The sequence below is a fragment of the Gymnoscopelus microlampas genome (assembly GCF_963454915.1).
Source record: "Gymnoscopelus microlampas genome assembly, chromosome: 19".
Lineage (NCBI taxonomy): Eukaryota > Metazoa > Chordata > Actinopteri > Myctophiformes > Myctophidae > Gymnoscopelus > Gymnoscopelus microlampas.
The window spans coordinates 7,267,852-7,294,989 of record NC_139956.1 but is presented as its reverse complement, the minus strand read 5'-3'; the positions used below and the strand labels follow the sequence as shown (position 1 = coordinate 7,294,989).

The window sequence follows — 27,138 nt, the reverse complement described above, 5'->3', positions numbered from 1 at the left end:
AAAAATTCAATTAAACTATTCAAACTAGTCCATGCTAACCTGTTAGCAGTCGATACAGCCAGTCTTGTGTCCCAGAGGTAATGAAGGTAATTCACATCCATTGGAAACTCACAACCTTGACTGAAACCAACACTGTCTGCATCTGTGTGTGTGAGAGAGAGAGAAAGACAGAAAGAGAGAGAGAGAGAGAGAGAGAGAGAGAGAGAGAGAGAGAGAGAGAGAGAGAGAGAGAGAGAGAGAGAGAGAGAGAGAGAGAGAGAGAGATACAGAGAGAGGCAAAGAGACAGAGAGAGAGAGAGATACAGAGAGACAAAGAGACAGAAAAAGAGACAGAGAGAGAGAGAGACACAGAGAGGCAAAGAGACAGAAAAAGAGACAGAGAGAGGCAAAGAGACAGAAAAAGAGACAGAGAGAGAGATACAGAGAGAGGCAAAGAGACAGAAAGAGACACAGAGAGAGAGAGATACAGAGAGACAAAGAGACAGAAAAAGAGATAGAAAGAGAGAGAGATACAGAGAGAGAGGGAGTTGATTTTACAATCTTGTTGCACTCTCAGAATACAGTAGTGGATGGAAATACACATGATCTATTTTAGTTTTTGGAAATGTGTTTAAAGTATGCACACCGTTTGGATGGAAACTTAACCACCGTGAAGTGACGAGGGTTACGGACGATGCCTGTTGGTGTGTGTGTGCGCGTGTATGTGTGTTCTCACCTGCTCCTTTGGGCCAGTGTATGTGCTCAGAGTGTGAGTGTGTGTGTGTGTGTGTGTGGACACCAGGAGGGCATGAGGAGCAGCAGAGAGGAGGCGCAGGAGGAGTAGACGTCTCTCTGTGTGAGAGAGGAGCGCTCCCTCCCTCACAGCCAGATGCTCACATGGGATCAGATATCTACACACACAAACACAATACACACACTATTTAGATTATGAAATACTAGTTCTCACCGTGGGGTCAGGGGACCACCAGGGGTCCAAATGTTGACCTGTTCTGGTCATGTTTAATGTGCTCTATGAATATGATTTGAGTTGAGTTGAGTCTGTAACTCTGAATGGAACAAAACGGACTGATACTGATGTTCAGATCACTTACACATGATCATAACAATGACAAACGGACAGTGGTGGAAAAAGTACTCAAATTCTTTACTTAAGTAAAAGTACCAATACTGCAATATAAAAATACTCTGTTACAAGTAAAAGTCCAAAATCAAAAATATACTTGAGTAAAAGTATGTAGTATCAAAATGTACTTAAGGTACCAAAAGTAAAAGTACTAAATATTTGAAAATAGCCGATCTACAAGCTCACAACGCGTCGCGATGCGACGCGTTGTGAGCTTGTAGATCTGCTATTTTCAAATAGCCTATGTATAAAATATGGCTAAAGTGGTTAATGTATGTTTCATAATATCATAGTTTATATCTGAAAAGTAACTAGTAACTAAAGTTGTCAAATAATTGTAGTGGAGTAAAAGTGCAATATTTGCCTCTGAGATGTAGTGGAGTAGAAGTAAAAGTATTGGAAATTGGAAATACTCAAGTAAAGTACAAATACCTCAAAATCGTACGTAAGTACAGTACTACAGTAAATGTACTTAGTTACTTTACACCACTGCAAACGGACGTATACATTGTTGTTTTTATTGCCTTCTGTGGTCGACAGGAAACATTGCGAAAAACAAAAGCACAAATATAGACACAAAACAAACAATGCAAAAACAGACAGAAAACTATCACAACAATTAGATAAATAAAATTACCAACGCAAAACAATGATCTCAAACATAAAAGAAATATAGACAGGCATAAATATAAGACCAAAGTAAGTAAGACCAAAAACTAAATGAATTTAACATGAATATCCCATCATAAAGAATTAAAAAATATAAATATATACCACGCCATACTCATCATGAGCTCAACGAAACAGAGAAACACATACTAACAGGCTCTGTGTGCATAACTGCAGCCCTGATTTCCAGACAGTGTTTCCTGTTCCTGTTGATTGGTTGTAGGCAGATTTCTGTACCAGGAAATGTTGTACTGTTGTTCATGATCAAAACATGTAAAAATCCCTGAGTTACACCAACATTGTTCTCGTGAAGTAGTTTTGTAATTATTATTGCCGATGATTATAAAGACTGCTTTGTCCGTTTAGTGACAAGGCTGTTAACAGCCCACTACTGACTGCCTTGAGTTGCCAACACAAACCCAACAGTTACATTACAAATGAGGTCTGATCGGCTGATGATGCAAACAATATTGACAAAATGACAGAAAAAGGTTGAGCCACAGCAATCTGAATAGAGAGAAAGAGGGCAGAAGAAAGTAGAGTCCATGTACAACTGGTACTCACGTTCCACGCTACTGGGGCTGCCAAATGATTGTGTCATAGGGACTTCTTTTTCTTTTACACTAACCACTTGAACCCGATCATCCCTATTCTGAGGGGAACATTAGGCGAAAATAGCAGATCTACAAGCTCACTTGTAGCTATTTTCGGTACAGAGCCAAAGGTCAAGTTTACAACGTATCGAAGGTTTAAGTGGCTAAATGTCTGAAAACACATTTAACATGAATCCAATATGTAATGGGGGTGTCCCTGCTTCATCTCTCTCTCAGCTAGGGGGTCCTTGACCTGAAAAACTTAGAAAAACCCAGGTGTAGAGTGTGGCACGGGTCTGACCCGAACCGAGAACCGAGCCGGGTCCAAAATATTGACTTGACCCTCGGGTACGGTTGTGCTCGGTCCAGGGCATCTGAAATGGATGGACCCGTATGGACTATACGGGCTGGTATTTGTAGTCTTATGTGGTGGTGATGATGGTGGTGGCTGGGATTCGTAGTTTTTTATTTAGCAGTGATGGCCTGCAGGGTGCTGGTTCTCTTCATGATGTTTGGCACAAACAGCAGTCCTGAAGCTCTCTCGATGGTTTCTATGGGAACCAGAAAGCGTTCCAGCGGGGTCTTCTCGTCGACGGGCGAGTTGGGCATGATGTAGGAACGAAGCTCCACCCCGTTTGACCCCTCCAAAATCAACACCTGGACACGATAAACAAATAGTAATAATTCATGATAATGGCCAGGGGTGCACGTACAGTAACTGGTCGTCAAAATGCATGCTGAGCGGCACATCAAACGAAGGGAGGCGCTCTCGCGTACCGACAGCTGGGACAGGAATTTACTTCCTGAAGCCACACTCACACACTCACGGTGATGCACACGTCCGCCCCATACGCACCCTATACTATAGTTTTACTTCTACTCCACTACATCTCTGAGGAAAATATTGAACTTTTACTCCACTACAATTATTTGAAAACTTTAGTTACTAGTTACTTTTCAGATATAAATTATTACATTATTAAACATACATTAACCACTTTAGCCCTATTTTATACTTAGGATATTTGAAAATAGCCGATCTACAAGCTCACAGCACGTCGCGATGCAACACGCTGTGAGCTTGTAGATCTGCTATTTTCAAACATTTTAGTACTTTTACTTTTGGTACTTTAAGTACATTTTGATACCAATAGTTTGTACTTTTACTCAAGTCATTTTAAAATTCCGGACTTTTACTTGTAACAGAGTACTTCTACAGTACATTGCAGTATTGATACTTTTACTTAAGTAAAACATTTGAGTACGTTTTCCACCACTGGTTAGGAGGAGTTCAAATTAGAGCACGACCGATGGCAGATAATTGGATCTAATGCCAACCGAGACCACTAATTACTGATGTTTTGACCCATAGCTAGCTATGTTGTAAAAAAAATAAGGAAAGAAAGAAAGAACTTATATTTAAGTTATTTGTCATATCTGCCCTGTGCAATGTTTGTTTACAAAGCCAAACAAGGCAAACAGAAATGTAATTTTCATTCATATGTCCCAATGTTCCATGCCCAGAACACACAATGAAATTGTTAATCGCAATTGTTTGTGCGACAATTAATGGTCAAGTAAAATGTCCTGATGGTGACAGGCCTAGTGGAAAGGGCCGATAAAAAACAGGAGACCTACCTTGAAGAAGTGTGTTGGCACGGCAACGTGGTTTCGTCCCAACACCTGGTACTTCACGTACAGCTTCCCATCAGGCTCCTGTCTACACACACACACACACACACACACACACACACACACACACACACACACACACACACACACACACACACACACACACACACACACACACACACACACACACACACACACACACACATACACCAAACATAAACACACAAAGCAGTCATGAACAACAACATCAATCAACCTTCATCCAAACCTCACTAATGATTTAAATTCACTAGGTTTCAGTTCATTCCAGGTGTGTGTGTGTAGGTGTACTGTACCTGGGCAGGTACAGCGGTCAGGTGTGTGTCAGGTGTGTGTGTGTGTGTGTGTGTGTGTGTAGGTGTACTGTACCTGGGCAGGTACAGCGGTCCGGTGCAGACGTAAACATTGCGGTAACGCGTGGTCAGTGAACGACACATTTGCTCCAGATTGTTCCATGCCTTCTGGTTCATATGAGGATTCTAGAGCAGAGGAGAGGATGACTGTTATTATGGTGTGTGCGGTCACACCAGTACAACCACACCAGTGTTGATTTTGACAGCAACTTTTGATTTAGTTTTAGTCATAGTCTTTTGAATAAAATTCCATTTAGTCATATTTTAGTCATCTGAAATGTTTTAGTTTTAGTCTAGTTTTAGTCGACTAAATATCATAAGATTGTAGTAGACTAAATCTACATTTGTTTTAGTCCAGTGGTTTTCAACCTTTTTTGTGTCAAGGACCCCCAAATTGACACACATTAGCCCAGGGACCCCCATTTGAAAAGATATGCCGGGGACTCAACCATTTTGATTTCTTGGGGGTCCCAATCTACACTGTATCATCATCATCATCATTAGTGTTCATTTAACTCTGAGAGTGTACAAATGGAACCAAATCCATTTGTACACTGTCAGAGTTACAGACACATAAGGGTCAATTTGGTTCCTAACTATTAATTTGGCTGGGGAATCCCTGGAACCCCCTCAAGGACCACTGGTTGAGAACCACTGATTTAGTCTACTAAAATGTATTTGGTAATGTAAAATCTGGACTGGAGGTAAAGACACACCAACATAACCAGCGAAAACCTGATGCATCCCAACAGATAAATATCGGCTACTACCATCGGTGAATGTATTATTCATTATTATTATTATTTGCCTATACACCGATGGCAGTCAACGAGGCAAATATCGTCTGATACCAATATGCGGCCAATATAATGGTGCATCCCTGGTATTATTACAGTACCTGTGGTGAAACGTTGCTCAGGTAGAAGGTGTCGTCCATGGCCTTTTGGTTCCACTTGTGATTGCCCGCTGCAGCCAGGTGACCTCTGTCAAAGCCACTCCCCTTGTAGTCTGCGTTGGTCGATCGGTGGTACACGTGAACGCTGGGAATCAAACCGCATAAATATCATCCACCAATTGAAGAGAACCACACAGAACATCCACCAATAAAACAATAAAAAGTAACTAAAATCTTTGCTTCTGGGGGTCCCTGGAACTAAGTATTTTGAGATGGGGTCGGCAGCCAAATACATATAATTGTGGGGGTCCTTGACATGAAAAAGTTCCACTGATATAGTAACATACGTTTTTTTAGAAACATGTTAGGTTTAATGGAATATGATGCTGTTAATATTATTACTATTATTATTAACAGCAACAACACTAAAGTACTAATGATCATCATCACCTGTCATCTTCTTTGAAGTTACAGTTGTTCCTGTTTGAAGGTCCAGTGATGGAGGAGGAGTTCAGCTGTTCTATTACCCAGGATGCCGTGCGGGTGCGGGGGTCATAGGAAGTGACATAGGACTCTCTGGTCTTGACGTTGGCCAACGAGGGGAAGCCGTACTTCGCTACTGCCCCGCCCCCCTGCCCCTGGTACACCTGCACACAGACCATAATAATGAGCATTATATTCAAATCAAACTGCTTCTGATATAAATAAATACAGATAAAGTGAACTTTACTGATACCAAGAGAGTGGAGCATATCAGCTCCAGCTCTTAGCACCATAGAAGACAGGTAAGCACCATAGGAAGCACCATACATAGAAGACAGGTAAGCACCATAGGAAGCACCATAGAAGACAGGTAAGCGCCATAGGAAGCACCATACATAGAAGACAGGTAAGCACCATAGGAAGCACCATAGAAGATAGCTCCAATCGGAACCTCACCCTCCGCTGTATAGCTCCGAGATGAGGTTCCATATCGTTCTCTGCCGTTCGGCTGAAAAATGTCCGCACATTTGCCACTTTACATGTTTCTTACCCCTTTCTGCACATCGTATCCAAAAAGTAAAGGTATTCTGAAATGATCACAGATGTTTGAAATTTTAACTCACCATAAAATCTAACAAACGAGTTGAAAAAAGCACTTTATTCGCCTCTCTCCTCCGCCGGTTACATGTTTTTAAGACATTGCGCAAGAGTTGCGCCCATAGAGATAACATTACTGATTCCCCTACTGGTCAAATGTTGAATTGCATCTTCTAATGCATAATATTATTGAACCGGCTGAGGAGAGAGGCGAATAAAGTGCTTTTTTCAACTCGTTTGTTAGATTTTATGGTGAGTTAAAATTTCAAACATCTGTGATCATTTCAGAATACTTTCACTTTTTGGATCGGATGTGCAGAAAGGGGTAAGAAACATGTAAAGTGGCAAATGTGCGGACATTTTTCAGCCGAACGGCAGAGAACGATATAGGACCTCATCTCGGAGCTACATAGCGGAGGGAGAGGTACTATATGGGGCTACATAGAAGACAGGTAAGCGCCATATGAAGAACCATACATAGAAGACAGGTAAGCACCATATGAAGCACCATACATGAAGACAGGTAAGCACCATAGGAAGCACCATACATGAAGACAGGTAAGCACCATAGGAAGCACCATACATGAAGACAGGTAAGCACCACAGAAGACGCACCATAGAAGATTGATTGAATACTAATATTAAACAAGTTTGCAAACAGTACAGAGGTAGGATTTTACAATGATTGTTAAGAGGATAACATTTAGCCCTTTGAGAATAAGACAGAGAAGCACCATAGGATCAAGTTACACATGGAAAGCTTTTATGTAACAACATTGCATTATGTATTGGAGGTCCCTGCTTGGTCTATCTCTGGTCTACACTGACTACAGTAATGAGGAAACAGTGTATTGTCAGTATTGACCACAAACTAGTGCATTTACAGTATAATAAACGTACTGACCGTCAGGTCGGTGGAGGAGGAGGCCTCTACACTGGGTATGGGGACGACAGGGAGGTGACACAGGAGACCATGGAGGTGGTGTGTGTCCTCCTTCTGGTGTTTCTCCTCCTGCTTCTTCTCTCTTAAAGCAGACACTAACAGACCCAGACCCGTTCCCACAGACACGCCCACCCCGCCCACAAACCACCGAGACCTCAGAACCCGCTGCATTCTGTCAGATAGTCAGTCATGTAATGAGAAAGACTGATAACAATGATATTAAAGCCTCTTTTTTGAGGACAAACTTGGTGCAGCAGTTCCTCTCTCTAGGGTTTCAATGGGTCGCAGGGTTATGACGTTAACCGGTGTTGCCAGGTTTTGACAGGGAAACAAGCAACCAGGTCTTTTAGGCGCTGGAAACCAAGTACTGATGAGTTGTGTTGATGCTTATCTCTCTGGAAGGAGTTAATGTCGCTCGAGGTGGCTGATGTAATATCTGCATTAAGCAGGGAGTTCCGTCACCTTTATACCGTTGGCTGCTGTCCTGGTGACGTCACTACGTGATGTCAGTTAAGTGTCAGTCATATATCCATATATGGAAGCGGGCTTATGTCAGTTATGCCCAAACCTGGGACTATAATGTTAGTCCTGGACGTTTCGGTTATCTCCATATATGGAGTTCCAGCCCAAGCCCAAAAAACCGCAACCATCAATTATTTACAAGCAACTTTACAGAAAAACAAGCCCAAAGTCACTTATAATAAGCAGACATGGCAACACTGGACATAACTCAGTAGACTTCCATAGGCAATGCATTACCGCCACCTGCTGTTCAGCTTAGAGCACTTCACTTTCAAATCTGTCCCACCACAGACCTGGTGCTCTATTAAATGGATCTATTCTAAGACGTTATGACTAAAATATGCTGAATCCTAAATGGCTATTTCACTTTAAAACACTTTTGGGTTCATTTTTCACGTCTACTCAGGCCTCAGACCCAGACTGGGGTCAAGGGTGCACACAAAAGGGCCGGCCAGTAGACTCATGAATAGCCTAGATCATTGGTTCTAAAAGTGGGGTCCGGGAACCCCCAGGGGTCCTTAAGGGAGTTCCAGGGGGTCCCCAGCTAAATGATAGATTAGGCACCAAATGGACCCTTATGGGTCTGTAACTCTGAGAGTGTACAAATGGAACCAAATGGACCCGTTAGGGTCCATTTGGTTCCATTTGTACACTCAATGTAACAATGTAACTCTGAGAGTGTACAAATGGTGTACAAATGGAACCAAATGGACCCGTTAGGGTCCATTTGGTTCCATTTGTACACTCTCAGAGTTAAATTGACATAGATTTTACAATATAAATTGCGATACAAGTGATAGAAATGCCATTTAAATGGGGGTCCGTAGCCCTAATGCATGTCAAACTGGGGGTCCTTGACATTAAAATGGTTGAGGATCACTGCTAGAGCCGTACAAAATCTTCTCTTATGGGGGTCAATTTAGGGGTCCTTGACGTGAAAAAGTTTGAGAACCACTGGCCTAGATCACGTAAAACTAGGTTGCTCTTTAGTTGTAGCTACAGGGACACATTAAAGAGACGTACCCACCTATCAAAAGGTAATACCTGATATGAGCCAAAGAAATGTTTCAAATTCAAAGGTTAATATAAAGACAGACTAGAGCATTTCACTTTCACATTGCCCTATCATGATTCATGACCTACAGTACTGTACTTACTGCAAGTCTTTGATTTGGTAAAACATAGTATCTGAGAACACAGCAATGAATTCAATGTTTGTTCACTGGAACACCACAAGAACCTTTTCCCCGCCATCTATATACCCCTAACTCGTCTCTTATTTTCTTGTGTAAAGGCCAGACCACACCAATGCAACTCCTTGCAACTGCCATTGTGGATAATGGTTGCAAGTAGTTGCATGTTGCAAGGAGTTGCAAGGAGTTGCAATGGTGTGGACTGGCCTTAATTTATAGCTACTATTTTCAGATTGACATGGAAGCATAAACCATACGCCCAAATGCATACAGTGTATGCTATTCAAAATAAAACACTTTATTTTTTCCAACGCCAATTGTGACAATTCTTCATAAGTAGAAAACAATATACAAAATAAAGCAGCATTTTGAGATTTACATGGACCGTACAGACACCACTGTTAACTCTTGGTGCAAAATGTAAATCTACTAGTGTTTGAGGGGATAATTTGTTAGGTGATGGAGTTTAAAGAAATTAAGACTGGTCTGCAAAAAAAGACCCAGATGAAAGCATGCCTTTCAAGTATGGTCCTTGTAGCCCAACACCAGGTGTAGCTCAGGTACAAAAGTCATAGAACTGCAGTCCATCGTTATCACAGGAACTGGTCCTTAGTTCAGCACAAATCATCACTGCTATTAACGGTCACTGTAATATTCAACGTTCATTAACCATATCAACCCTATCGTCCCTTTCCTGGCCATGTCATAATAGGCAAAAATAGACATTTTTGTCTATTTTTGTCTAACATTTGGCAAAAAATGGATTAACATTAGGCAAAAAAAAGAATGTGTCAAAAATAGGCAAACGTTTGTGGAAAATAGGTGAACATTTGGCAAAAATAGCAGATCTACAAGCTCACAATGCGGTGCAAGATGATTTGTATTTATATTAGGATAAATTTGCGCGACTGTAAAGACCAAACGGAAGTGGGGAGGAGGCTTCACATCGGGTTTATATTCTGCTCATGACCCAGACTGTATGACCGGAAACATTTGAAAATTGTGGGAGGCAACAGTCTGGCCACGCGAGACTATACAACCATGTACCGTATAAGGCATTGGTTCTCAAAGTGTGGTCCAGGGACCCCCAGGGGTCCTTGGGGGAGTTCCAAGGGGTCCCCAGCTAAATGATGGATAGTTAGGAACCAAATGGACCCTCAGGGTCTGTAACTCTGAGTGTGAACAAATGGAACCAAATGGACCCTAACAGGTCCATTTGGTTCCATTTATACACTCTCAGAGTTAAATTGTTAACATTGATTTTACAATATAAATTGGGGTCCCAGAGATAGAAATGCCATTAAATGGGGGTCTGTAGCCTAATGCATGTCAAATTGGGGGTCCTTGACATTAAAATGGCTGAGAATCACTGCTAGAGCCGTAAAACTCTTCTCTTATCGGGGTCCCTGGCATATCTTTTCAAATGGAGGTCCATGGGCTAATAAGTGTCAATTTGGGGGTCCTTGACATGAAAAAGTTTGAGAACCACTGGTATAAGGTTTAAGTGGTTTAAGACTTGAGAGTAAATATTCAAATGTACATGCTCTGGGCAGCAGAGTTCTATGACTGCCACTGGCCATACTTTGTAGAAAAACTAAATTTGGTACTTTTGTTTCATGGCATTAGAGATGATGTCCGATCTCTACATCACCATTGGCTGAGATTGTGGCAACTAGTGTAATCTCCTCTGGGGTTGTGACAGGATTGGACAGCTTCTTCAGCAGGTTGATCACAGCATCCACAGCCATCATCAACGCCATGACGGATCTTCACCAGGATGGCTGTGTCAAAGCCGTGCCATGTCCGTGGCCGTGCCATCACCAGCCTCCTCGTTGGTGTTGTTGGCCACGTCCTGCACCAGCTTGGCGCCAATGTTCTTATATCTGCTCTGCTCCATCATCACATAATGTGTGTGGCCAGTGGCCACAGTCACACCATACTTGGTCACCTATGGGCTAGTACCCCAGCCTTGCTGAGATCCCTTGCTGTGACAGCAACAGCATCGGCAAGCAGATCGTTGTCCTTTTCGTAGGCAAAAGAAGTGTGTTGACAATAAGAAAAAGAATTGCAAAATAAATAAATGACGGCAGCCTTTTCCTTTATGTGTGGGTAACATCACTGTTCACAGTGATGACACGTTGAAAGTCCTCCAGGCTATGAGGGATGTCCTTCTTAAAGTTGAAAGTCTTGACAGCCACGGCGATGCCGGTAACTGCCAAGTCCAGCTTTCCAAACTTCTCCCTAGCCAGAGCAACAGCTGCTTCTGAAGTCACATCTGCAGGTGCAAAGGCACAGCGGTCTCCAAGGCTGGCTGCTAGGGCTTGTCCATCAGAAGAGGTGAGGTCAAGGATCACAGCAGATGCCCCATGCTGCACTAGTCGTTCTACAGTGGCCCGTCCCAGTCCAGATGCCCCGCCGGTCACCAGCCCCACCATACCCTTGATACTCCTAAGGTTCGCCATGTGTGTAAGTCAATATACAAGTAGTATGTGTGTGGTTGATTTTCTGTGTGTGTGTGTGTGTGTGTGTGTGTGTGTGTGTGTGTGTGTGTGTGTGTGTGTGTGTGTGTTTATGACAGTGGTCCTTGGGTACTGTACAGTTGGTAGACCGTCCTGCTCAGAGCTGGCCCGACGTTCCTGAAAAAACAAAACACAAAAGCAGAAATCATTTTTTTCCAAAAAGTAACAAGGGTAATGTTGAGGTGTGCATGGTCAAGCCACATGGCTGCCAAACGTTTGACATCATCTTACATCATCTACAGTAGGACACTGTTTCCTTACCTGCTTCTCCATTATTCGTTTATAAGTCGGTTATTGGTTCTAACTATCGGTTCCGACATATTTTCAGTTAATTTGCCCAGCCCTACTCTGAGCCTGAAGACCACACATTATGGGCGTGCCAGCTTGTTCACGAAATGCTTCATGGGAATTGTAGGAACGCACAGAAGGATTGTATTGTCAAACAAATAAATCATAATACAAGGCAGCACAACGCATAACAATGGAATTGAATCAAAAATGAATCCTGCAAACCTTTTGAGTTTCCCGTATCGGATAGAGGAGAGGAGTTTCTCTTTCTCTGATTCACTCCTGCATTGTTCATAGGCTGTGAGAAGACTGGACACAGAGAGAGAGAGAGAGAGAGAGAGAGAGAGAGAGAGAGACAGACAGAGAGAGACAGAGAGAGAGAATCAGTGATTACATGTACAAAAACATCTGTGTCAATGTGTTCATTACCTTTTCGGTCTGTGTGTATCTCCTTGAGAGATTAAGACCGGGAACGCATCTGTGTCATTTTAAGATTTATCTGGCTATTCCAAAAATAGCAGATATACAAGCTGAATATATATATTATTTTAAAGTGAACATTTTTAACTCAAATCTTTGCTTCTGGGGGGTCCCTGCAACCAAATATTTTGAGATGGGGGGGGTTCGCGGCCAAATACATATCATTTTGGGTTGTCCTTGACATGAAAAAGTTTGAGAACCCCACTGATTATAGCAACATAAGCTTTTTTTTAAAACTGAATCCCCAGAAGCAAAGATTTGAGTTAAAAATGTTCGCTTGAAAATATATATATATTCAAACATTTGCACAAAAGTTCCACGATTAATGGGTTAACATGAGCAATGCTTATATACTGTTGGTCAGGGAAACGTCTTTTGTTTTCCAGTAGTCATAGTTCAAATGTGAGCACTCCCCACAGGAACAAGAACTCCATGAGAGATTTTACACACAAGTTCATGTGCTCATCCCAGCGACCACAAGACAGAGGAGAAGCGCACGCATTTTAATTACTGTACGTAAGAGAGATTCTGAAGCTGAAAACACATTTATTTATTGCAAATGCTGATTGATGTCTATACTCATTCATTATGACCATGAGGATACACTGGCCCAGTGTATTACCTGTGTGGTGTTTTGGTATAGTTCCAGTGTATTACCTGTGTGGTGTTTGGTATAGTTCCAGTGTATTACCTGTGTGGTGTTTGGTATAGTTCCAGTGTATTACCTGTGTGGTGTTTGGTATAGTTCCAGTGTATTACCTGTGTGGTGTTTGGTATAGTTCCAGTGTATTACCTGTGTGGTGTTTGGTATAGTTCCAGTATAGCAGCAGCCTTGTCACCAGACAGACCACTGACCTGCATCAGTTGTCTTGCAAACACCTCTCTCACTGTCTGGCACTAAGACACAACACATGAAGGGAAGGTTACACACAAGCACATGTACATTACGGGCGGAAATCGCTAAGATACCGATGATTCGATTCTGATTCAGAGGGCTGCGATTCGATTGTATTCCGATTATTGCGATTTGCGATGCATTGCGATTAATTAACTTCCATTATCTTTTATTGATAATAAAAACAAATGGAAGAGATGTGTCACTGTCAACTGGAAGGTTATATTTGCCAACATCAACAATTGCAGAAAACCAACAAGAAAGTCCTTTTTTGTAAAATAATACTGACTTATAACAAAGGCTTCTCAATATTCTGATAAAAAAAAAGATGTAGGATTCAAACTGTTAGTATTGGACAGGTACTTTAACCCTGTGCCACCCGAACAACCCTATTTATTTATTTATTTGCTAAAACATATTGTATTATATTTTGTTAATTTCCGTGCAGCACAAATAATGAGGATTCATGGTGAATCTCTAGATTCTGTACCATATCACATGCGCTGCAGATGTGGCCCTTTGTGTTCCATGCATGATTGCTTGAAAGAAATGATAGCCAGCAGCACTCACGTTCTGTCCACATTAAAGCACCCGGCAAGTTTATTTTATATGTTTTTTTGTGGCCGCAGTTTGTGCACGCATTCCTTCTAGTTTGATGCTCGAAAGAAACATGAAAAGAAAGTTTACAAAAAAAGCGCACACACACAAACCTTGTTCTTGACCGATCCGAGGTTGAACTCGGCGAAGGAGAGGAGGGAGGAGGAAGGGTTTTCTCTGGACTCTTCCACCTCACTCCCTCCATCCACCTCCAGCTCTCTGGAACGACAGAACAGGGTCTTGTTCTGGAGGAGTAGAGAAGGATTAAGAGAGAGGATAAAAAAGACAGTCGTTGAATTGTATATTATATTGCATACATACACAAGATGTTTTGTATGCATTTAGAGGAGTCAACTTTAACTTTTACTTGTAGTGTGTGTGTGTGTGTGTGTGTGTGTGTGTGTGTGTGTGTGTGTGTGTGTGTGTGTGTGTGTGTGTGTGTGTGTGTGTGTGTTAACATTACTTTCACAAAACACCCTCAAATGAAGCTCAAAAGGACAATGCAAATTGTTCAATAGAAAAGGGTAGACTGAATGGAACAGAGAATTATTGCCAATAATGTTATTGGTATAATTATATATTTTAGCCGCATAAGCGTCAGTGTTATGATGAAGCTACATGGATTATGTTTTGAAAAATCAAATAAAGGTCTGATAGTGAATAAAATACAAACTGCATTGTGTGCATGAATTGATTACCATTAACCTTAAAAACTATAAATAACAGACATTTTTTTAAAGTAATATGTTGCTTGACATACATTAGTAACTAATAATAAAAAAATACACATGTTACACATGAGTAATATTCTGTAATGTTACCTACTGTGTGTGTGTGTGTGTGTGTGTGTGTGTGTGTGTGTGTGTGTGTGTGTGTGTGTGTGTGTGTGTGTGTGTGTGTGTGTGTGTGTTACCTGGTACAGTTTGGTCAGGTATCGGGTCATGACAGTCAAATAGGCAACAGACTCCCTCACATCCTGAACTCTCTTCACAAAGAAACCGTCCACCACCTAACACACACACACACACACGCACGCACGCACACACACACACACACACACACACACACACACACACACACACACACACACACACACACACACACACACACACACACACACACACACACACACACACACACACACACACACAGTTTAAACGAATTGTGCACTTTACAAGAGACAGTCTCTTAAAAAGACAACCTCATACAGTATGTGAATGTGTGTGTACCTGTGTGTTGATAATAGCTTGTTGTAAAGTGCTCTCAGGTATACTCAGGTGAGACGCTGCAGCGCCACACTCCTCCACTAGGTAGATGGGTTTATGCAGACCACACCTCTTCAGACGAAACTGATCGTCGTGGAGAGAGACCGAGAGATAGAGACATGGGAAAGACAGAGAGACTTGCCATTCATTCACTACAATCATTGGAGAATAAACAAGCTGAGACAGGTAAAGTACTTTCACACGCACTCGCACACACACACACACTATAGCAACCTTCTGTTCTCTGAAGCGTCCATCGATGATGCTTCCACACAGGTCATCTATCCTCTTCCTCTCAATGATGTAATCAAGAACCAGCTCTCTGCTGGGAGGAGCACGCAGTTGACCTGTGGACAGCAACACAAGCAAGGCCTCTCATTCATTATTTATTCTACAATTACAACCGATTTCTCAAAATATAGATTCAATTATTAAAGATACACCATCCCAATTGGAGCCACTAGGGGGCGAAATGGAACGCAAAAACTACAAATGGATCCTGTGAGAGTTGTTGTTGCTGGGACTGAGAAATGTAGATAATAAAGTACATTACTGGTACAGGAAGTTAGTAAACCGGAGATGTCATGTCTTTCTTTTCTTTAAACCGGAGATGTCATGTCTTTCTTTTTTTTTGTCTTGTATTAAAGCTCCATTCCGTGTGCATGTGTTACCTGGTACAGGTGCGACCCTCTCCCGGGCCACCCACAGGAAGTCTCCGATGTTTAACTTCCTGACGTCGAAGGTCACGCCGTTCCTCTGAAGCTCTTTGACCAACTCCTGTTTCGTGTGCTTGCTGCCACTACACAGACACACACACACACACACACACACACACACACACACACACACACACACACACACACACACACACACACACACAGTTAGTGTGAAACAACAAAGGTATTGACCATACCCACAGTGATTTTGCTTGTGTCATACTCAACACTGCTGTGACTCTTGTCTACTAACTTTTTTGTTTTTGTCTGTTTTTTGTTTGTTTTTTTTATAATTTTTATCCCGCGATTTTTGTAACCCATTTTTTTCACCCGGTGCCAATTTCCTAAGTGATCCTGGGCGCTACACCAGCCCTACACCAGCGCTACACAAGTCCCCCACAGGGGATTTAGCGGGTGCTATGGCGGAATCAAAAAAAAAAAAAAGGACAAAAAAAGCTTGGCAGGGGTAAGTGCATTTTGAGATTAGACCTTGGCGGTGGATGTGTTAATCACGTCGTTTGCTTTGTTTTGTAAAGCGACATTAAGTATCTAGAAAAGCTCTATATAAATTGCATGTATTATTAATCCTAGTCTCACTTCTCTTACCCAGTTGTTTCGCAGTTGTCGACACAGAGGATAATGTCATATCTGCCGGGTAGGAGACATGCTACATCCGGCCTCCTGGTGGTCGTCTCTGAAGCCTGGGACCTTCCTGGACAGCTCAGCCCAGCCACCTCACTCCTGAGCTGGGTGAAAGCGCCAGGCCTCTCTGTGGGGCTAAACAAGTAATAGTGTGTGATCTACTTAAAGTCGACTCAAGTAGGAATGACATCTGCAATACTAGAGCCAATCTAATTTTCCTGCTGTTAAAAGGATCCCTGGCTAATGAGCCAAATATACCTTAATATATTCTAATTTCCCTCTATAACTAAAATAAAAAAACACCTTAAAAAATGTATTTATTTCATAAATATTTCATCTTTTACACAAGGGGGACAACGCCCCCCTTGTGTCCCCCAGTTGATGATGTCATTTGTCTATGTGTGGTCCAGCCCTAAGGAATGTTATTAGCATGCCTTAATAAAAAACAACTTCATATTTCCTAAGGTAAATATGAGTATCAAAGCAATATTTAAAAATGTTTACTTTTTATTAGCATATGCATTCCATAGGGCTGGACCACACATGGACAAATTACATCATCAACTTGCGACTGGAGTTGTCCCTATTGAGTGAAAGAATTTTTATGTATTAAGACATTACTAGCCAGGGATCCTTTTAAATGATTTCTTTGTTCACCATTTTAGAATAGACTTTGTTTTAGGATTACTTAAACACAAAAATGAGTAGTTTTTTTAAAACACACACCATAATCTGTCAGCCGTCTCCTCTTCCTCCTCGTCATCTTCAAGTGTTAGGTCTACAACTTTTGCTCCGCCTCCTTCCTCTTCTTCGTCTCCCTGCTCCTCGTCCTCTCCTTGATTCATCATCATGTCCTCCTTCTCTCCGCCTCTCCCTCTCTCCTGTGCTGCGTTGGTTCCTGGTTCCCCGGCCTCCAGTCGCTCTGCTAAAGCCATGCCCTGCTCTGTGAGAGAATACCTCAAAGAGAGAGAGAGAGAGGGAAAGGGAGAGTATTTATTTTCCCACTTGATTTCATTGATGTTTATTCTTTAAATAAATACATTTCCAGAGACATGCTGTATCCCAGGGGCGTGCAGCGCGAGGCGTTGTGACATTTTGAGGGGCAGGTGCTCAAGTAAATTATACTTTTTTTTGTTGACTTGGTCTGCTCTTTTTTCCCTCTACACCTATACCTCTTTGCCAAAAATAGCCGATCTACAAGCCCACAACGCCTCGCGCTAGATCTGCTATTTTTGGCTAAAGTTCTCCTCAGAAAAGGGATGCTAGGTTTCGAGTGATTATGGTAAAAAGAAAAATCATATCACATAAAGATTTGGCGGACCCCCTGTAGTAACTCTGAGGACCCCCTGTTGAGGACCCCTGCTGTAAACTGAAAAAAAAAAAGACGTTTTTTTTTCTTTTTTTCAAAAGGGCACTTCTGGTCAAGAGGGCAAAGGGCAGGTGCTCTAGCACCACCTAGAGTCTATCTGTGCACGTCCCTGCTGTATCCTATATTGCAGAATTGCTGGATTGAATTTTGCACTATTATTCAATTACATGCGATCTTCTTATGGGTGTTTATTGTGTAGAACTCCATTTATTATTCCTTTATTATTAAAAGTCTTTGCTGACAGTGGGTCAGGTTAGTCTCTCGAGCCAGACTGTTGTCTCCCACGATGCTTCAGTCTGTCCTTCGGAAGCGCTGAAAACGATCCGGGAGTCATAGCAGTCACATAAATCTGTCCTAATGTAAATCAAATCAGTCGAAGCATATATAGCTGCTTGCTGCTCATCAGAAATGGAAATTCAAGGCGCTCGGGTGGCACAGTGGTAAAGCCACTGCCCACCACCACGGAGGTTGTGGGTTCGAATCCACCGTGGTGCATCCGGCTTTGTCGAGCGTCTACACGAACACAATTGGCCCGTGTTCGGGGGAGAGAAACCAGGCGGGGAGGAGGGTGATAATGGTCATTGCACGTACTCCTACGGACTGGGGCGACACCTGTCAGCGGGGAGTGTTGGGCGGGAGGAGTAGGACGAAGGCTCTACGTCCTCCTGGTGGGGGCTCCTCACTGGCAGGTTAGTTAGTAGGATACAACAGCAGTGACAACACAGAAATGTGTGTGGGGAGGAATTAATTGGCATAACGACTACATTGGGGAGAAAAAGGGCTAAAAAAGTATTGGCTACTCTAATTGGCTTTCAGGGGGTGTAGTTCCAGACTCTATAGAGTACAGAAGTCCTGACGTCACTCGTTCATCCCCAGGTTCGCAAAGTAATTTCTCTATGGAGAATAACATTGGGTCATCATAGAATCGTCTCATATAAGAATTGTGGTCCAAAAATAAACAAACTGTCTCGGCGATATTGTCAGGGAGGAGGTTCTGTATCGTTTATGATAGTCAGTCACTCATATTTGATACAGTCTGTTTCTGGCAAAAATTTAACTAATTCGGCGGAAGTAACATTATCGTTTTCTCACCGTCAGTTCATGCTTCATATCTATAAGAGTCAAACCGCCAGGGTCATTTGTTTATTTTTGTAACACAGTTCTTATTTGACGCGATATTAAATACGTCTATGGGATTCAGAATGGGGGGGGGAACCGCAAACCAGGTAGACAAACCTAGGATGTGTAAATTACGTGTGTGTGTGTGTATGTGTGTGTTTGTTTACGTTTTCTCCATACCTTGCAGGATTGTGAGTCTTCAGAACAAGGTTCTTGAGAACCAGGGTGCCGACTGAAGACCAGGCTGTGTATTTACTGCCTAAATCTGGCTGCAGAGAGAAAGAGACAAAATGAGGCACGGGTATTCATTTTTATATTTTACTAGAGAAGGAGGAAGTGTGTGTGCACGTTTATATATGTATGCAAGTTGTGTGTGTGTGTGTGTGTGTGTGTGTGTGTGTGTGTGTGTGTGTGTGTGTGTGTGTGTGTGTGTGTGTGTGTGTGTGTAACCCACGCACCACAGTGAATGACTTCTCACAGAGATGCTGGGCCTCTGCTTGAAGTTCCAACTTCAACATATAGCCTTTACTGCCTGGGATCTGGAGAGATGAGATCAGATTGGATTAAATGATACTAAACAGTCAGCCAGACAGGAAAAGTAAAACAGTGGGGTTAGACGTTATGTTCAATCCCCCACATAACTCTTTGTCACAAAATGGTGTCCATGTGAAAGACAATCAACTTGCTCACTTATTGCTGAGCTTTGTTTAATGGTGGTGCTGGTACCTTTTTCAGCAGTTTCTCCTCACCAGTATTACGTTTTGGTATTCTGTAATATCAGTAGAGTTCTATATAATACTATACACCAATAGCCTACCTACATCAATATCTTCACTATACAATAATATAAACGGCATTCCATCCATTTGTACCAGACAGCTTAAGTTAAATGAGCTATTTTTCAATCTATATTGTACATCAGTCTCTACAAGGCATTGTGTCCAAAATATGAAGAGAAAATGGGAGACAGAATGCGACCATTTATCTTAAGCAGTTAAGAAAATGTCCACCTCTGTTTTATTTACAAATGGATTTGTATACACATGTAAGCACTGAATGGAGCGAGTAGGAGTGAAAAACAGGTGTACCTGGTTGTGCCTGTAGAGGGCGATGAGGACCGCGTAGCCCCCAGACCTCTTCTGGGGAACATATTCCCTCTTTTTCTTCTTGCTCCCATCACCTCCTTTCTCCTTCCCTCCATTCGATGGGGCATTCTTCTGCAATGATAAGACACGTCACATCATGGAGGAAAGGGAATAAAGCTTTCACATGGACAAGGACACATCTTTTTTTTCAGCAGCAAACCTAAATGAGTTGCGAGTGTAGAATGCCGCACACTACCTCAAAGTATACTAGGGGTGTAACACTTAATCAAACTAACCTATTTAATTATCGATTATAAAAAATAATTGCTTTTTTTTTAAATATATTCTTTTTTGTTTTTTCACTAGCAAAAATAGCCGATCTACAAACTCACAATGTATTGCAATGTGACGCGTTGTGAGCAGAAAGCTTGTAGAAAGCCTCTGCAGACATTTTGCATGAAAGCCATTCAAAGGACGTCACTCGGTTTGTGAATTGATTTCAGGAAGGGAACCTCTATTTGTAACTATACCTTTCAAGACGGGAACCCCTTTTGGGGTTCTTGTTGCTATGTACAGTATATAGCAACATACATTGTTTTTTTTATTCTTTTAATAAATATTTGAAGTTCTTCAGAAAACTTGGGTCAGGATTTAGAAGGCGTTTTTAGAATCGGCCTCAGGTCTAAATGGGGTTAGGGCCAGTCCAGACCAAAGATTCACAATTTGCAACTAGACAGTCCACACCCAGGCGCCAAGCTGTGAACGGTTGCCGTTTCCACAGCAGTGGTGTTGTCACAGTGCCTCCAGGAAATGTGATACAAACAGCAGACAGAGCCGTCCCTAAACTGGACAGTGACAGACGGTGACAAGACAAATCAAGGCGAGGAGCAGAGATATTTTACCGTTTCCTTAGCACGTCAAACTGTTATAATTGTAGATATTGTATATACAAATATTACATAGCTGAACTCTCTCCTTTCCTTTCTCCCATTCGTCTCTCTGTTTTGTGTGAGTGAAGAGAATCTACACCTCAACACAAAATGTACACACACACACGCACACACACACACACACGCACACACACACACAAACGTACTTTTCTGTTTGGTGCCAGATTGTTGTTATTCTGTAGACCAGGAGGGGGAGCGCCTTTAGGGAGAGAGTGGATCGGAGCGTCTGGACCTACAGCAAAGGAAGAGAGGGGATGCAGCATGATCATCATCTGGATTAGATCAACTCTCACAGCTGTAATCTGATTACTCTGTTCTCTTTTACTTTTGGCTTACCTCGCCTCAAATCGGTGTCATTTTAAAGTTAATACTAAATACATAAATAAACAGTCCTATCAGAGGCTTAATAGAAAAGCTAGTATTTTACACATACATTATTAGTGTTAAGTCTGTAGCACTAGCATTAGTGTGTAGTGGTATATCATACTAGCACACGTCAATCCACTACTGTTCATCAAGTACATGCATAAATGTACATATTTATGCTTTACTACTGTATAGGGCTGAGCTATGCAGATATGGAAATATTCAAACATCACAATATTTTAGACCAAATACCTCAATATCGATATTCTGAAGATAATATCGTATTGTAAGAATAACTATATTAGCTGATATACAAGCTCACGACACATTGTGGCTTGTAAATCTGCTTTTCTTTTTTTTGTTTTCACAATGAAACTAAATAATGTTTAAAGCTGCACTAAGTAACTTAACGTTACATTCCTCTCCTAACCCGGATTTGAACCCGGTTTCCTGTGCAAGTGCTGATTTTTTTTTACCATTGACCTAATAGAGCCTGCCTGCTTGCTCAGGGGATAAATTTAAACTTGACCATCAGGTCTCAATTCCTGTTAGATGGATCCTGTGTCTAGGAGAGACATGACCTTTGACACGATCTAAACGCGATCTAAAGACAACACTAAATCCTACACAACATCTAGTCTCATATACCATATAACAAAATCATTTCAATATAATAATCAATACATTGCCCAGGTACTACTGCACAAGTTTTATCCCGTCCATTCATCCTCTCTTCCTTCCATCCCTCTCGTACCGTTCTCTCTGTAGTACTTCTGTAGTTTTTCATCCAGTAGTTTACAGATTCCGTCCCCAAAGTTCTGGAGGATCTTGGCCTCTCTGGCGTTCTGCAGCGGTAGAGGGTACCTCGTCAAGGAACCGATTGCCTGGCAAAGAGACAAAATTAAACGTCTGTTCATTTCAACGATACCTTTACACTGAGCCGTTTGGTACAAGGGCCACAGTGTGGTACACATTACAGACTGAATTATTCATTAGAATAATTCTATAAAGGGGGGGGGAAATTAAAGGTAGGGTAAGTGATTTGCTTTGATTAAAATAAGTGTTAAATAGCTCTATATTCTGATAGTACTCATTGCTATAGAGTGTTTGTTCAGTAAAAGGAGTATCCTTGTCTCTCCAGCTCTTTATAAAACAGAAAATGCATTTTCATTTCAGTTTCAGTTTCATTTCCAATTTTATCCAATCAGGATAGAGAACTCAATCATGATATAGATTAAACAAGTGAAATTGGAAGTGATTACACTAAGAAATGAGCTGACAAAATTGGAACTGGAACACTATACAAATGAAGCTTAAAAATGGGTACTTTCTCCTGATTGGCTGAGATTTTGACACCTACCGGAAAATGTATTTTCTGTTTATTAAAGAGCTGGAGAGACGGGGAGACATCTGTTACTGAACAAACACTCTATAGCAATGATTACTATCAGAATATAGTGTTTTAACCTTTTAACAAAATACTTTTTGTTTTAACCCAAAAAATATCACTTACCCTACCTTTAACTCTCGCTTAGATTATGTAAAATAATATTTTTTATATTCTTATTGCACCTCTCAACGTGGTAGACAAGACACACAACGTGAAAAGAAAGAAAGAAAAGCAAAAAGGCCATTACTGCATCAAAAGTAATCAACAAACTATACAATATATACTATAAATATATACTATAAAACTGGTCAAACGTTGGCCAAATTATCAAATAATATAAAAAGAGGCAAAAAGTTTGGCAATAGCCGATCACGTTGCAAGCTTGTAGATCTGCTATTTCACAATATTTATCTGTGGAACAGAGTCAAACAAATCATGTAATGCCTCAACTCCTGCAATTCCAAGTACTTGTCAGGGTGGGGGGTCCCAAGTACAAATTATGATTATTTTGGGGGGTCCCCAGTTAAAATATGATTATTTTGGGGGGTGCCCAGTTCAAATTGAAAAGGTTGAAAAGGTTGAAAAGGTTGAGAAGCACTGTGACCAGATCAGAACAGAAGATAACACAGTGTTGTACTTTGTGATAGGTGTGCTGGGTCTTCAGTCCTTTGTCCCGGGCCTGGTCCCGTAGCTCAGTGAGCCACTGTAGAAACAGAGGGTTGGGACACACCGGCAGGACTCGCTTACGACCCAACAGAACCCGTCGTCCTGACGATGACATCACTTTGGACCTGCAAGACAACCAGAGTCACACCATCATTAACCAGGCAGTGACAGCGACTGCAATGTTATTGTGTCTATCAGTGGTTCTCTCAACGTGGGGTCCGGGGACCCCCAGGGGACTTTGAGAGGGCTCCAGAGGATCCCCAGCTAAATGATTGATAGAGGGGATGGAGCCAAGTGGACTCTAACTCTGAGAGTGTACAAATGGAACGTAAGTAACTCTTGAGTTGTGTTGTATTCTGAGTGTAATTGTGTGCAACTGAGTGTTTACAAATGGGTCCATTTGGTTCAATTTCTACACACTCATAGTTAAAATAACACTGAGGATTATAATGTGTAGATTGGGGTCCCAGACCCAGACAGATATAAAATATATACATATATCTCATATCAAATGTAGGTCTGTGTGGCCGAATAATGCATAATCAAACCGGAGGTTCTTCAAATTAAAGATTGAGAATCACTGCTGTATATATACTAGCCCAGGGGTCTTCAACGTTTTCAGGCCAAGGACCCCCTAGCTGAGAGAGATTAAGCAGGGACCCCCTCTATATTTTATAAAATTGTGTTTCAGATTTAACTTTTTTTGGTTTACTTGGTCTGCTCTTTTTTCCCCTCTACACCAAACACCTCTTTGACAAAAAATAGCAGATCTACAAGATCACAACGCCTCGCGCTGCGACTAAAGTTCGCCTTGGTAAAGGGATGCTAGGGATCAAGTGGTTAAGATAAAATAAAAAATCATATCACACAAAGATTTGGCGGACCCCCTGTAGTAACTCTGAGGACCCCCTGTTGAAGACCCCTGTACTAGCCTTTAGTTTAGTTTAGTTTATTTATCTGTGTACACAGTTTAACATGCTAACGTTTAGCTCTCTCTCTCACTAGCACACTAACACACTCTGCTCTGTATGAAAGACTGCGTACATAAACTCATTATGGTCAACAACGACACAAACCCGACGGAAAACATGGTTGAAGTCATAATATAGTCACATTCAATGTGCGTGTGTAAAGTTTAAACTGCTTGCCTTTCAGTGAATCACACACAGCTGGCGCCTTGACTTCAAAACTACAACTTCCTTGTTGACACCACGGGGTCTCAACAGGGAGAATTCCTGTCCAACACAGTGGCACCATGTGGCCAGGAGTGGAACAACGGCTAGGACTACTGCTAATTCCCCCACATGATGTGGGTCTCCAGATGACTGTGAAGTAACAGTAAATGACCATTATTACTGCATCAAAAGTATCAACAATCTATACTATAAAAACTGGTGAAACATTGGCCAAATTGTCAAATAATATAAGAAAGAGGCAAGCTCTCGCATTGCGAGGCGTTGCATGTCGATCTGCTGTTTTCACAATATTTATCTGTGGAACCGAGTCAAACTAAATGAATGTAATGCCTCAACTCCTACATTTCCAAGTGCTTGTCAGGGTGGGGGGTCCCCAGTTCAAACATGATCATTTTGGTTGGGGGGGGGGGTCGCAGCCTGAAAAGGTTGAGAACCACTGGAGGCTTATGGTGATTTGTGTAGGCCTGCTGTGTCTGTGAGTTGAATATATCTTTTGGTTACCAAAATGTACACATTGTAATTCAATTATGGAATGTACTAATTAATAAAATAAATGTATTAACTGGCTTTTAATCAAACCGAACAAAAATGTACTCTTAACATCTATCTATCTATCTATCTATCTATCTATCTATCTATCTATCTATCTATCTATCTATCTATCTATCTATCTATCTATCTATCTATCTATCTATCTATCTATCTACACCTATAGCTACATGGGCCATCTATCTACTTTCTCAGCAGATAAAAAGATAAATTGTAAGTTTCAGCTGTGTTCAGTAACAGTTTCTTGGAGGCTTTATTGACTGTGTTGCATAATTTGGTAGACATGCAAACTATAGATTGTTGAAAAAAGGAAAGCCACGTGATACAGGTGTTAAATAGCCTGTAGTATATGTCGTCTCTGTCGGGTGGAAACCTCACATGTCCAAAACTGTTATTTTTCAGGATTCAAATGGAAAAAAAAATAGCAAAAGTAACAGATCTTGTATCAAAATGTGCTTAAAGTTCCAAAAGTTAAATTACTAAAATGTTTGAAAATAGCAGATCTACAAGCTCACAACCGGCTATTTTCAAATAGTCTAGGCATAAAATAGGGCTAAAGTGGTTAATGTATGTTCTATAATGCAATAATTTATGTCTGCAAAGTAACTAGTAAGTAACTAAAGTTTTCAAATAATTGTAGTGGAATAAAAGTACAATATTTGACTCTGAGATGTTGTGGAGTAGAAGTAAAAGTATTGAAAATTGGAAATTCCTCAAAAGTGTACTTAAGTAAAGTACCTGAGTAAATGTACTTAGTTACTTTACATCACTGTTTGTGTGACGCTGTAGTGTGATCAAGTAGGGCGAAAAAACACAAACAGTTAGATTATGGAGATAGGAGGTTTTTCTGCCCGACAACAACAGCGATATGTAACTTTCATCTAGTGCTGTTTGCCTGGGTTGGTAACAAACTGTTGTCCCCTCCAGTGTTTGCTGCTCCTCCTAGACCGTTATTTCAGTCTTCAGTGCCCCCGGGTACCGTTAGAACACACAGAATGCCTCGCTGGAAGGATCCCACTGGATTCCATCAACAAGACCGGACAAAGACCTGGAATTTTTACCTTAACACACACTCAGTCTCTACCTACTCCCTTCCTTCTCCACGCACCATGATCTATCTCTCTCGCTCTTTCCCTGTCTCTCTCTCTCTCTCCAGTGGTGGAAAAAGTACTCAATTTGACAATTTCTTTACTTGAGTAAAAGTACAAAAGCATTGGTATCATTCATTCAACATGTACTTAAAGTACCAAAAGTAAGAAAGTACTCATTATGCAGAATATCCCATTTGCCAAGTTCTCAAATGCCTTGGTTCTCAAAGTGGGGTCCGGGGACCCCCAGGGGTCCTTGAGGGAGTTCCAGGGGGTCCCCAGCTAAATGATGGTTAGTAAGGAACCAAATGGACCCTAACGGGTCCATTTGGTTCCATTTGTACACTCTCAGTTAAATTAACATTGATTTTAGGATATAAATTGGGGTCCCAGAGATAGAAATGTCATTAAATGGGGGTCCGTAGCCCTAATGCATGTCAAAATGGGGGTCCTTGAAATTAAAATGGTTGAGAATCACTGCTAGAGACATAAAAATGTTCTCTTATGGGGGTCCCTGAGGCATATCTTTTCAAATGAGGGTCCGCAGGCTAATAAGGGTCAATTTGGGGGTCCTTGACATGAAAAGGTTTGAGAACCACTGCTCAAATGTATACAAATCTTTTGAAAATAGCCGATGTACAAGCTCACAATGCGTCGCGACGCATTGTGAGCTTGTAGATCGGCTATTTTCAAATGGCCGCAATGTATATAGGGCTGAAGTGATTAATGCATGTTTTGTAATCATAATCAAAATCTACAAAGTAACTCAAGTTTTCAAATAATTGCTGTGGAGTAAAAGTATAATATTTGTCTCTGAGATGTAGTGGAGTAGAAGTAAAAGTACTGAAAATTGGAAATACACCAGTAAAGTAAAAAAAATACCTCAAAACTGTAAAGTACAGTACTTGAGTAAATT

The 27,138-nt window shown here is 41.4% G+C and overlaps 2 protein-coding genes across 3 annotated transcripts; both read right to left on the bottom strand.

The window, feature by feature from the left end:
- Positions 1–1,621: 1,621 nt before the first annotated feature.
- LOC311034742 (endonuclease G, mitochondrial-like) lies at positions 1,622–7,575 on the bottom strand. The gene is made up of 6 exons (XM_084042712.1): positions 7,289–7,575; positions 5,755–5,951; positions 5,308–5,449; positions 4,426–4,535; positions 4,024–4,105; positions 1,622–3,042 (listed from the first exon to the last, which is right to left on the bottom strand). The coding sequence occupies exons 1-6, from the start codon at positions 7,496–7,498 to the stop codon at positions 2,851–2,853; spliced, it is 933 nt and encodes a 310-aa protein (XP_083898838.1). The 5' UTR covers positions 7,499–7,575; the 3' UTR covers positions 1,622–2,850.
- Positions 7,576–10,298: 2,723 nt separating this feature from the next.
- mus81 (MUS81 structure-specific endonuclease subunit) lies at positions 10,299–23,510 on the bottom strand. Of its 2 annotated transcripts, none has more exons than XM_084042579.1 (16): positions 23,361–23,510; positions 22,088–22,217; positions 21,114–21,199; positions 20,021–20,149; positions 19,391–19,471; positions 19,113–19,201; positions 17,171–17,401; positions 16,409–16,579; positions 15,758–15,885; positions 15,321–15,433; positions 15,051–15,170; positions 14,735–14,830; positions 13,935–14,066; positions 13,123–13,226; positions 12,075–12,158; positions 10,299–11,678 (listed from the first exon to the last, which is right to left on the bottom strand). In XM_084042579.1, exons 1-16 carry the CDS (start codon positions 23,502–23,504, stop codon positions 11,612–11,614), a joined length of 1,905 nt encoding a protein of 634 aa, XP_083898705.1. In that variant the 5' UTR covers positions 23,505–23,510; the 3' UTR covers positions 10,299–11,611. The 2 variants fall into 2 exon arrangements, 1 of the variants encoding a protein (XP_083898705.1); XR_014599609.1 differs by having other exon boundaries at positions 11,629–11,678; positions 12,987–13,226.
- Between the last annotated feature and the right edge of the window lie 3,628 nt (positions 23,511–27,138).

Bases quoted from the DNA above. Each gene is read 5' to 3' on its own strand.
- LOC311034742 (XM_084042712.1), bottom strand. From the start codon at position 7,498: ATGCAGCGGGTTCTGAGGTCTCGGTGGTTTGTGGGCGGGGTGGGCGTG. The intron at 5,952-7,288 runs GTCAGTACGTTT...GTCTGTGTGCAG, and splicing joins CCTCCTCCACCGACCTGACG to GTGTACCAGGGGCAGGGGGG. The intron at 4,536-5,307 runs GTACTGTAATAA...CCTCTGCTCTAG, and splicing joins TGAGCAACGTTTCACCACAG to AATCCTCATATGAACCAGAA.
- mus81 (XM_084042579.1), bottom strand. From the start codon at position 23,504: ATGTCATCGTCAGGACGACGGGTTCTGTTGGGTCGTAAGCGAGTCCTG. The intron at 16,580-17,170 runs GTGTGTGTTTTA...TTACTTGTTTAG, and splicing joins GAGACGGCTGACAGATTATG to CCCCACAGAGAGGCCTGGCG. The intron at 14,067-14,734 runs GTAACACACACA...CTACTCCTCCAG, and splicing joins ACCTGACCAAACTGTACCAG to AACAAGACCCTGTTCTGTCG.